Below are 12,102 nucleotides of genomic sequence, written 5' to 3' on the forward strand. Positions count from 1 at the left end.
CTGACCCCTTTTTAAATGCTCCCCACCTCCTTCCACAGATGCTGGGAGAGAAACGACAACATGGGCTATTGGTGGATCATCCGTTGCCCGATTCTGCTAGCAATCTTTGTAAGTTGCCGAGGAACAGAGAAACTGCCTTTTACTCTTTCAGAGCATCGGTGCCTCTCAGTACGTTAGAAAGATTTACAGTGGTACCTCGGGTTACAGACGCTTCAGGTTACAGGCGCTTCAGGTTACAGACTCCGATAACCCAGAAATAGTATCTTAGGTTAAGAACTTTGCTTCAGGATGAGAACAGAAATTGTGCTCTGGCAGCACTGCGGCAGCAGGAGGCCCCATTAGCTAAAGTGGTGCTTCAGGTTAAGAACAGTTTCAAGTTAAGAACGGACCTCCGGAACGAATTAAGTACTTAACCCGAGGTACCACTGTATTAAGGAGAAAGTGTCATGTGAGTGTATCAAATATCCTTTTTGCAGTACAGTGGTACCTCGGGTTACAGATGCTTCAGCTTACAGACTCCACTAACCCAGAAATAGTACCTCGGGTTAAGAACTTTGCTTCAGGATGAGAACAGAAATCGCTTGGTGGCAGCAGGAGGCCCCATTAGCTAAAGTGGTGCTTCAAGTTAAGAACAGTTTCAGGTTAAGAATGGACCTCCAGAATGAATTAAGTTCTTAACCCGAGGTACCACTGTACTAGCGTAGGAGAAACGTTGGGTTTTTTTGCCCTGGGACATCAGGTATGTGAACAGAACAGAGGGAATGTCATGTGGTTCTTAAACCGCCCCCCCCCCCAATGCAGGAACAGGCAGACTAAGAACAATTTTTGAGGATGTGCCCATTGTCTAATGTCAATATGCCTGTGGCATTGCTGATATCGGTGGCAGACATCAGAGGGGTGACGCGGCTGGATTGAAGAGGTTGCTGCCAATCGGACCCCTTTCCTTCTTTCCCATTTTCCAGGTCAACTTTGTGATCTTCATACGCATCATCAAGATCCTGGTCTCCAAACTCCGGGCGCAACAGATGCGTTACACAGATTACAAATTCAGGTAGGTGAGAAATCGCCGGGGCAGTCGAAAGGCAAGAGATTGCCTGTCACCCAATCAGGCATTTTGTAGAAAGAGTTGACTTCTTGAAAAACAGCAACTATCTGATAATAAATTTTTTATTATTATTAATTATTATTATTATTATTATTATTATTAATACCCCACCCATCTAGCTACGTTTCCTCAGCCACTCTGGGCGGCTTCCAACAGAACACTAAAATACAATAGTCTATTAAACATTAAAAGCTTCCCTAAACAAGGCTGCCTTCAGATGTCTTCTAAAAGTCTGGTAGTTGTTCTTCTCTTTGACATCTGGTGGGAGGGCGTTCCATAGGGCGGGTGCCACTACCAAGAAGGCCCTCTGCCTGGTTCCCTGTAACTTGGCTTCTCGCAGTGAGGGAACCGCCAGAAGGCTCTCAGCGCTGGACCTCATTGTCCGGGCAGAACGATGGGGGTGGAGACACTCCTTCAGGTATACTGGACCGAGGCCGTTTAGAGCTTTCACGGTCAGCACCAACGCTTTGGATTGTGCTCAGAAACGTACTGGGAGCCAGTGTAGGTCTTTCAAGACTGGCGTTATATGGTCTCGGTGGCCGTTCCCAGTCACCAGTCTAGCTGTCGCATTCTGGATAAACTGCAGTTTCCGGGTCACCTTCAAAGGTAGCCCCACGTAGAGCGCATAGAGTAGTCCAGGCAAGAGATAACTAGAGCATGCACCCATTCCACCCATGGCTTATTGCAGATATTAACAATGCACAACAACTGGATGCATAAAAAAATGACTCCTTTTGGAATAAAACATTGCCCAGGCCCATAAGTTGAATTCAAGCTTTACTTGTAGAACTTCCTTCAAAAGAGAACAAAAGCAAGATAAATATTTTGCAACCTCTGGAGCAAAGCTTCCATGCTTCTTTTCCCAACCCTTGCTTTGGCTAGTGAGCACACATTCAGGATATGAGAAAGTGTCATGGGCGCCAGCCACAAAATGGCTGCCGTGAGGGTGTGGCATGTCCCAAAATGGCTTTTACAGGTGTGTGTGGCGCAACACAATCCACTGTGGATTTTTGAGGGGATATTTACAGCGTGCGTGACCAACGTGGCAAAGCCTCTTAGTTCCCCGCTTCGCACATGCCCAGAAACTCACTCCATTTCTTCGCTTCTTTTTAGGTTGGCCAAGTCAACGCTGACCCTCATCCCGCTGCTGGGGATTCATGAGGTGGTATTTGTGCTGGTCACTGAGGAACATGCCCAGGGCACCTTGCGATACGTCAAATTCTTCTTTGAGTTGTTGCTCAACTCCTTACAGGTACTGGGTAGATCTTTGATATCCGTGTTCTTATCATTTAGAGCACACATACCCTACTTTTCAGCCTTCTGCAATTATAAGTTTGCAGCGTGTTATCAGTCCTCTGTCCTGTCACATTTTTTTAAATAAAAAAAATTATTCTTATTCTTTCAGGGCTTGCTGGTGAGCGTCCTCTACTGCTTTGTCAATAAAGAGGTAGGTCATTGGAAAGGCATTCTGCTTCTCCTTGTGCAAGCGTGGAGCTGGCTGGCTCAAAGTCTTTATTGTTGTTATTGTTTAGTCGTTTAGTCATGTCTGACTCTTCGTGACCCCCTGGACCAGAGCACGCCAGGCACTCCTGACTTCCACTGCCTCCCGCAGTTTGTTCAAACTCATGCTGGTAGCTTCGAGAACACTGTCCAACCATCTCATCCTCTGTCGTCCCCTTCTCCTTGTGCCCTCCATCTTGTAATAGTGCCACTGTATTCTGCTCTGGTCAGACCTCACCTGGAGTACTGTGTCCAGTTCTGGGCACCACAGTTCAAGAAGGACACTGACAAACTGGAACGTGTCCAGAGGAGGGCAACCAAAATGGTCAAAGGCCTAGAAACAATGCCTTATGAGGAACGGCTAAGGGAGCTGGGCATGTTTAGCCTGGAGAAGAGGAGGTTAAGGGGTGATATGATAGCCATGTTCAAATATATAAAAGGATGTCACATAGAGGAGGGAGAAAGGTTGTTTTCTGCTGCTCCAGAGAAGCAGACACGGAGCAATGGATCCAAACTACAAGAAAGAAGATTCCACCTAAACATTAGGAAGAACTTCCTGACAGTAAGAGCTGTTCGACAGTGGAATTTGCTGCCAAGGAGTGTGGTGGAGTCTCCTACTTTGGAGGTCTTTAAGCAGAGGCTTGACAACCATATGTCAGGAGTGCTCTGATGGTGTTTCCTGCTTGGCAGGGGGTTGGACTCGATGGCCCTTGTGGTCTCTTCCAACTCTATGATTCTATGATTCTATGATCTTTCCCAACATCAGGGTCTTTTCCAGGGAGTCTTCTCTTCTCCTGAGGTGGCCAAAGTATTGGAGCCTCAGCTTCAGGATTTGTCCTTCCAGTGAGCACTCAGGGCTGATTTCCTTCAGAATGGAGAGGTTTGATCTTTTTGCAGTCCATGGGACTCTCAAGAGTCTCCTCCAGCACCATAATTCCAGCACCATAATTCATAAGCTCAAAGTCTAGGAGTAGGTTTTTTGTGCAAACTTGGACTAGTAAGCTTGTTCCTACTGGTCACAAACTCCTGGGCTCAGAGGCACCCTCTTCCCTGAATTCTAAGGCAGCGTCCTGTCGTGGTTAGAGCAATGTCCACCAATTTGGATGGCTTTAATTTTTTTTAATATTAATTTACTAATTTGGTTTTGCAAATTAAATTTTTACAATCACATGTGCAACATACAACATAGAAACAAGATTTCAAAAAATCTCCTTTGTGGGTCCTATTGTTAGTCATTTCTTCCTGCATCTTTTATAATAATCCAAACCTTTTACATCTCCGTTATATCCAAAATTCACCATTATAACTACAAGTGCTATTCCTATCCTACTAACGGTTCTAACTGTTTACCATGGTTTTTAAGAGAAGTTGTAAATTTTCCCCATTCCTTGTTAAAATTTTGGTCTTCCTCATTTCTAATTCTTCCTATCATTTCTGCCATTTCGGAATCTGCCATTCTTCTCTGTTTGGGACTTTATCTTTTTCTTTCGAAATAATTTTTATTTGGTTTTACAGAATCAATCACACAATTACAGTGGTGCCCCGCAAGACGAATGCCTCGCAAGACGAAAAACCCGCTAGACGAAAGGGTTTTCCGTTTTTCGATGCACTTCGCAAGATGAATTTCCCTATGGGCTTGCTTCGCAAGACGAAAACGTCTTGCGAGTCTTGCGATTTTTTTCGCTTCCCCCCTTTTTCTAAGCCGCTAAGCCACTAATAGCCTTTTAGCCGCTAAGCCTTTAATAGCCGCTAAACCGCTAATAGCGCTAATCTGCTAAGCCGCTAATAGGGTTGCTTCGCAAGACGAAAAAACTGCTAGACGAAGAGACTCGCGGAACGGATTATTTTCGTCTTGCGAGGCACCACTGTAACATTCTTGAGCCCATTGAAAATAAAACAAGATTCCTTAGAATCTTAGGACTTCCTTTCTTCCCTCCATGGCTTCTTTAAATACGTATATCAACTGCATATTATAGTTCATCCAAATTACAGTCCTCCGTTGTTTCCAAAGTCTTTGTAACATTGCAAGAGTTATTTAAAGCCTGCCAAAGATTTCAGGTGTTTACAGTGTTCTTTTAAATACAATCAATATTTATCCCGGGGTGGGACGCGGGTGGCACTGTGGGTTAAACCACAGAGTCTAGGGCTTGCCGATCAGAAGGTCAGCGGTTCGAATCCCTGCGATGGGGTAAGCTCCCATTGCTCGGTCCCAGCTCCTGCCCACCTAGCAGTTCGAAAGCACGTCAAAGTGCAAGTAGATAAATAGGTACCACTCCGGTGGGAAGGTAAACAGCATTTCCGTGCACTGCTCTGGTTCGCCAGAAGCGGCTTAGTCATGCTGGCCACATAACCCAGAAGCTGTACGCCCGCTCCCTCGGCCAATAAAGCGAGATGAGTGCCGCAACCCCAGAGTTGGTCACGACTGGACCAAATGGTCAGGGATCCCTTTACCTTTATATTTATCCCAATCTCTACTAAGTTTCGATCTTCCTGATTTCTCATTTTCCCAGTCAATCATCTTGCCATTTCCGCATAATATAGTAGTTTCATTTGCCAGTCCGCCTTCGTAGGCATTTTGTCATTTTCCCATTTCTGGGCAAGCAGCATCCTTGCAACTGTAATAGCGTACATGAACAGTCTTTTCAAATCTTTCGGTATATCGGGGCTTTATCTTCTTTCCATCTCTGGGCCAATAACATCCACACAGCCATGGTCGCATACATAAATACAGTAGCACCTTGGTTCTCAAACTGAATCTCTTCCGGAAGTCCGTTCCAAAATCAAAGCGTTCCAAAACAAAAGGCGCGCTTTCCCATAGAAAGTAATGTAAAATGGATTAATCCGTTCCAGACTTTTAAAAACAACCCCTAAAACAGCAATTTAGCATGAATTTTACTGTGTAACGAGACCATTGATCCATAAAATGAAAGCAATAAACAATGTACTGCAGTTACACAATCAATCGGTAGCTGAACCGGGTTCTGCAGAGCCACAAAAACAAAACAGAAAACCCACAAAAACACGAAATAAATAGCAAAAACAGACAGACTTCAGCATAACACTCGAAACAGAAGTGTGGCACTCAAATCAGAAGCATAACACTCAAAACGGAGCACGTTCGGCTTCCAAAAAAAGTTTGCAAACCAGAACACTTACTTCCGGGTTTGCAGTGTTTGGGTTCCAAGTTAAAATAAAAAATTCCTTCCAGTAGCACCTTAAAGACCAACTAAGTTAGTTCTTGGTATGAGCTTTCGTGTGCATGCACACTTCTTCAGATACACTGAAACAGAAGTTGCCAGACCCTTCTATATAGTGAGAAGGTGGGGAGGGGTATTACTCAGAAGGGTGGTGGGAATGGGAGATTGGCAGATAGCTGAGATTTGGATGCCTTTAAAAGCAGAGTTGCCATATTTGAAAGAGTGAAAATCGTTGTTGAGCGTTTTGGGTTTTTTTTGGCAAATACAGTGGTGCCTCGCAAGACGAAATTAATTCGTTCCGCGAGTTTTGCCGTCTTGCGATTTTTTTCGTCTTATGAAGCACGGTGTTGGGAAAGTTTTGGAAAAGCTTCAAAAATCACCAAACTCTTCAAAAACCTCAAAAAAGGCTACCACACCGCGTTCTATGAGTTGCTCCTCAAAGTCAAGTCGCAACTGTATTAACGGTGTTAAGAAAAAGGAAACAAACTTGCAAGACAAAATCAAATATCTTTAATACAGTCAATGACCAGGAAGCAATTTATAAAATATGACATTAAGAGTAGTATTGTGCTAGAAGTAGCAGTAAAAATATGGCCAATTCTCAGAATTGGTGCTTATATTTATGACCAGGTTTCGAGTTTTGAGTTTTTAAAATTCAGTTCAGAAGTCGCTACTGTTTATTATCGTTCCTTCGATGTTTACAGTTTGAGCTCCTTTTGCTCGTCTTATTCTTGTTGCAATGTAACAGTACTTTGCCACGGCCCTGTTAATTTCGGGCTCTTTGTCAGCTAAGAGGTGTCTGATATAGGTGTCGTCTGTACTACGAGGTACCGTATTTTTTGCACCATAACACTCACTTTTTTCCTCCTAGAAAGTAAGGGGAAATGTCTGTGCGTGTTATGGAGGGAATACCTACGGATGGCATGCCTACGGATTTTCCTCCTCTAAAAATTACGTGCGTGTTATGGTCGGGTGCGTGTTATAGAGCGAAAAATACGGTATTTTCCTCAGAATCGGTTCGATCAGCTCTTTTCTTGAGTCTCGATATAATGGGCAGTATAAGATGACATGCCCAATGGATTTGATTTCATTGCTGCCGTCTTGTGAAGCAAGCCCATAGGGAAAATCGTCTTGCGAAGCAGCTCAAAAAACCCTTTCGTCTAGCGAGTTTTTCGTCTTGCGAGGCATTCGTCTTGCGAGGTACCACTGTACAGTACTTCCGATATGGTTTGTTGTATGATGGCTGTGCTCTTGCCTCTGAATACCTGTTGCTGGAATCCCCAGGAAGGGAGAGGGCTCCTGTGTTCGAATCCTGCTTGAGGGTTTCCTTCAGATGGTGGACCAGATGAGCCAAGGGCCTGATCCAGCTCTTCTGATGGTCCTAGACCTTAAATTTTTAACATTTTAAACAATGATTTTTATGATTTCTCTATTTCCTTCTGAGGAAACTGAATAGTTCAGTGAAACGAGGTTTGTAGCCGGCATCCCGTTAAGGCTTTGTTCAATTCTAGGTTTTTCTAATTTCTTCCTTAAACTTTTTGATTTTTGTTATTTAGTTTAATTCTATAAGATAATAAAAAGGTAAAGGTAAAGGGACCCCTGACCATTAAGTCCAGTCGTGGCCGACTCTGAGGTTGTGGCGCTCATCTCGCTTTATTGGCCGAGGGAGCCGGCGTACAGCTTCCAGTTCATGTGGCCAGCATAACTAAGCCGCTTCTGGCGAACCAGAGCAGCGCATGGAAACACCGTTTTCCTTCCCAGCGGAGTGGTACCTATTTATCTACTTGGACTTTGATGTGCTTTCGAACTGCTAGGTGGGCAGGAACAGGGACCGAGCAACGGGAGCTCACCCTGTCGCAGGGATTCGAACCACCGACCTTCTGATCGGCACATCCGCAGCTCTGTGGTTTAACCTACAGCGCCACCCGCGTTCCCTATAAGATAATATTTCTAGTCAATTACTTCTCGTTTCTGGGATATTCACGGTATTTCATTTCTTTTGTGCAATTTCTCGGTTCTGTGACTGTCTTTTTTCTACAGTGGTACCTCAGGTTAAGAACTTAATTCGTTCCGGAGGTCCATTCTTAACCTGAAACTGTTCTTAACCTGAAGCACCACTTTAGCTAATGGGGCCTCCTGCTGCCACCGTGCCGCCGGAGCACAGTGGTACCTCGAGTTAAGAACTTACTTCATTCTGGAGGCCTGTTCTTAACCTGAAACTGTTCTTAACCTGAAGCACCACTTTAGCTAATGGGGCCTCCTGCTGCCACCGTGCCGCCGGAGCACAGTGGTACCTCGAGTTAAGAACTTAATTCATTCTGGAGGTCTGTTCTTAACCTGAAACTGTTCTTAACCTGAAGCACCACTTTAGCTAATGGGGCCTCCTGCTGCCGCTGCACAATTTTTGTTCTCATCCTGAAGCAAAGTTCTTAACCCAAGGTATTATTTCTGGGTTAGTGGAGTCTGTAACCTGAAGCGTATGTAACCTGAAGCGTATGTAACCTGAGGTCCCACTGTATTGGCTTCTGATGGTCCTAGGCAGGCTGCCATGGCACCACCAATCACCCCCAATTTTCTTTCTTCTTCCTCTAGGTCCAATCCCAGATCCAAAGGACATGGCATAGGTGGAAGCTGGGCAGCAGCCTGCTGGAGAAGCGGGGCCAGAGCCTCAGCCACTGGGCTTCCTGGCACAGCCGAAGCAGCCGCCGCAAAAAGGTCGCTTATCCTCCGCCCCACACACACCCGGGAGAAAAGGGCCTCCCCGGCGGCCTTGGCAACACAGCAGTTGCTCCACAGACGCACATCAGCACCAAATCTTTTCAGTACGTCCCCGTCAGGATGAAGTCCCAGGACAAGGTTGCGGGGTCCGCTGTCGCCGGGCAGACTTTTCCGAGCCCTGGTTGCCCCCCAGTCAGCTGCTGAGCACCCCCTCCCCCCCGCCAGTGTCTTCTGACATCCCAGAGGATATGGAAGAAGATTGCCAGCTTTTCCGAAACATGATACGGGGCTGCCCGGGCCGGTGGTAAGAAAAGACTTCCCAGTGCAGCTGTGGATTCCTGGAAGATGCGAAAACTCTCGTATAGCAAGATATGTGAACGGCACATTGCGTGCGGCTGTTTTTATTGACTGTCTGGAAGGACCAGCTGGTGAAAAAGGTTAGCAGCCCATCTTTGGAGAGGCTTCCAAAACCGTTTGTGCCCCTGCGGGCGTGTCAAACGCCAGTCACCTACTCACCTGTAGTGTATGTAAGAATCGCCTCGAGGCCACCCAGTATAAGAACCATATTTTTCAATAGTTAAATTTTTTTGGTACTACAGTGGTACCTCAGGTTACAGACACTTCAGGTTACAGACGCTTCAGGTTACAGACTCTGCTAACCCAGAAATAGTACCTCGGGTTAAGAACTTTGCTTCAGGATGAGAACAGAAATCGGGCGGCGGCGGCAGGAGGCCCCATCAGCTAAAGTGGTGCTTCAGGTTAAGAACAGTTTCAGGTTAAGAACGGACCTCCAGAACGAATTAAGTTCTTAATCTGAGGTAAAGGTAAAGGGACCCCTGACCATTAGGTCCAGTCATGACCGACTCTGGGGTTGCGGCGCTCATCTCGCTTTATTGGCATACAGCTTCTGGCTCATGTGGCCAGCATGACTAAGCTGCTTCTGGTGAACCAGAGCAGCGCACGGAAACGCCGTTTACCTTCCCGCCGGAGCAGTACCTATTTATCTACTTGCAGTTTGACGTGCTTTTGAACTGCTAGGTTGGCAGGAGCAGGGACCCAGCAATGGGAGCTCACCCCATTGCGGGGATTCGAACCGCTGACCTTCTGATCGGCAAGTCCTAGGCTCTGTGGTTTAACCCACAGCGCCACCCGCGTCCCTTCTTAACCCGAGGTACCACTGTATTATATTCAAATAGATTATTGAATGTTACTTTATTTATTATAAACCATTCCATTTTAAAGTTACGTTTTCACTACGACTTTTTGTATTGGATCAGATTATTATAATGCGCGTGTTGTCTGTTGTATATTTTGTTTCTGTCAACGGCCTTGCGTGTCGCAATATGGAAAGGTGGAATACGAATTAAAAGTGAAATGACCTGAAATGAAATATGAACTGGAAAAGAGCTGGTGGTGTTTTGCTTCTGGTCAAGCTTCCAATGCGTCACATATGATTTGTGTCACTGTGTGTGGACATTGGGCAGGATGGCTAGTGGCAGATCGTATAATCATAGAATTGTAGAGTTGGAAGGGACCTAAAAGTCACTTTTGTGGACCACAAGTCTCTTCAATACAGGTATAGGCAGGTGTACACATTTAGCTGACCGACAGGTGTTTGCGGGGGTCCTGAGCTAAGGGGTGACAGGACTCTGGGCTCCTCTACAAGGATGGATTGGTGTCAAGGCAAACCAGTGTTATGAAATGGTGAACACAACAACCACTTCCATGTACATTGTTCAAACTGAGCTGTCACCTTTGTGACGTACGGCATGTGAGATACAAAGAGGACCGACTGCTAGATGTGAGAGGTGACAGCAACAGATCTTGGGTCCAAATCAGGTTAGATGAGCCAGAAGCAGGATCTAATTTAACCCTGATCTAATCAATAGTGATGTATGGAAGTGAGAGCTGGACCCTAAAGAAGGCTGTTTGCCGAAGAATTGATGCTTTTGAATTCTGGTGCTGGAGGAGACTCTTGAGAGTCCCATGGACTGCAAGAAGATCAAACCTCTCCATTCTGAAGGAAATCAGCCCTGAGTGCTCACTGGAAGGACAGATCCTGAAGCTGAGGCTCCTGTACTTTGGCCACCTCATGAGAAGCGAAGACTCCCTGGACAAGACCCTGATGTTGGGAAAGATGGAGGGCACAAGGAGAAGGGGACGACAGAGGACGAGATGGTGGGACAGTGTTCTGGAAGCTACCAGCATGAGCTTGACCAAACTGCGGGAGGCAGTGGAAGACAGGAGTGCCTGGCATGCTCTGGTCCCTGGGGTCACAAAGAGTCCGACACGACTAAACAACTAAACAACAACAACAACAAATCAATCCCAGAAATCAATACCGAAGCTGACGTAAAACAACACCCTCCTTAAATTAATCAAGCTTTCTTTATTTCTTAGCAGGTTGTCCTTCTGTAGGGTGGAGGTCCATTACTCACAGATTGCGTTAATCCCATATCCACCTCCTTTTGTGTTTTGGCACAAGGAGCCTTATTGAAGTGAGATAACCCCTTCCTAATCCCATTTTCACCGGGAGCATGCTCTTTGATTCACTCAGCTGGGGTGCCCCAGGAATTCCCCGCCCAACTCCTTCTGTTGAGGAATGTCCCTCACTACTTAATCATTTTTCTGCCCCGCATGGTCCTTAATCTCATCATCCTTTGTCTCCAAGACCACCTCCCTCTGGAAGTCCTGGCCCTATAAAGGCCAGCTCCCAGTCCTGTAGGTTAGTACAATCCTCCAGGAGAGAAGTTGTCTGCTGGGTGCTCCATGCTTTTTCTCTTCGAAGCGGCTCCTTGTCACAGATACCTGCTGGATCTAGACCTCTTCAGCCTTAGCTAGCTGAGACGGGCCACAAACCCAGCCGCTCTGTTCGGAGGCCTTTTTCGAAAACTACTTGGGAAGTATTCCCTGGAATCCATGTTGCATGCTGTCTTGCAACCTCATTAACACAACAGTTGCTTTTCTCTAGAAAAAGGTAAGAATTGGAGTTTCGTTCTGCCCTTTTCCCTTATGGGGTATCCAAGAGCCCATATAGAGTCCTTACATAGGTTCCCTATTGGTAGGAGAAAATAACAGAGGCCAACCAGAGAATATTGAGAAGCAAAGCAGCTAGTAAGCCTGATCTTTATTGAACTGTTGCAACAGGGTGCTCCCCTCATCCGCAGGAGAGAGGAGGGACCCAGAAAAATGGCGTGCAAGGCCTTATAAAGACTTTTGAAATTGCCACCCTGTAGATCAAGACCACCCCCAGAAACATCATACTTACATCACAGAAGGGGTGTGACCTAAGACCACCCCTCAGATACATCACACCTACATCACAAAAAGGTAGTCTAAAACAGAAATTTTGAATGTTGTTTTTCTCCTGTCGTTGTTTATCTCCTGTCTGGCAGGTTACTTGATTGGATTTCCTGGGGAGCCTGGCCAGTCTTTTGTAGTGATAAATACTTAGTTCCTGGGCCATCTCACAGGCTCACACCCTATTCATATCTGAAATGTGCCCTTAAGACAGGATTTGTGAGGAAAGAGACAATGAGGAGGTTTCCCACTTTGACCTTGCAGAGAAAAGATTTGGTCAAT

The 12,102-nt window shown here is 45.9% G+C and overlaps 1 protein-coding gene across 1 annotated transcript in view; it reads left to right on the forward strand.

Annotated features, from left to right (window-relative positions):
* The window catches only part of LOC308590410 (glucagon receptor-like), a 36,914-nt gene extending 27,671 nt beyond the window's left edge, over window positions 1-9,243 (forward strand). The window contains exons 10-14 of the mRNA XM_081200442.1: window positions 39-108; window positions 963-1,051; window positions 2,219-2,357; window positions 2,511-2,552; window positions 8,395-9,243. Coding sequence (XP_081056568.1) covers window positions 39-108; window positions 963-1,051; window positions 2,219-2,357; window positions 2,511-2,552; window positions 8,395-8,724 — 670 coding nt within the window. The 3' untranslated portion in view covers window positions 8,725-9,243. The remainder of the gene's footprint in view (window positions 1-38; window positions 109-962; window positions 1,052-2,218; window positions 2,358-2,510; window positions 2,553-8,394) is intronic.
* Window positions 9,244-12,102: the final 2,859 nt, after the last annotated feature.

Source organism: Podarcis bocagei (assembly GCF_964188305.1).
Source record: "Podarcis bocagei genome assembly, chromosome: 7".
NCBI classification, from domain to species: Eukaryota; Metazoa; Chordata; class Lepidosauria; order Squamata; family Lacertidae; genus Podarcis; species Podarcis bocagei.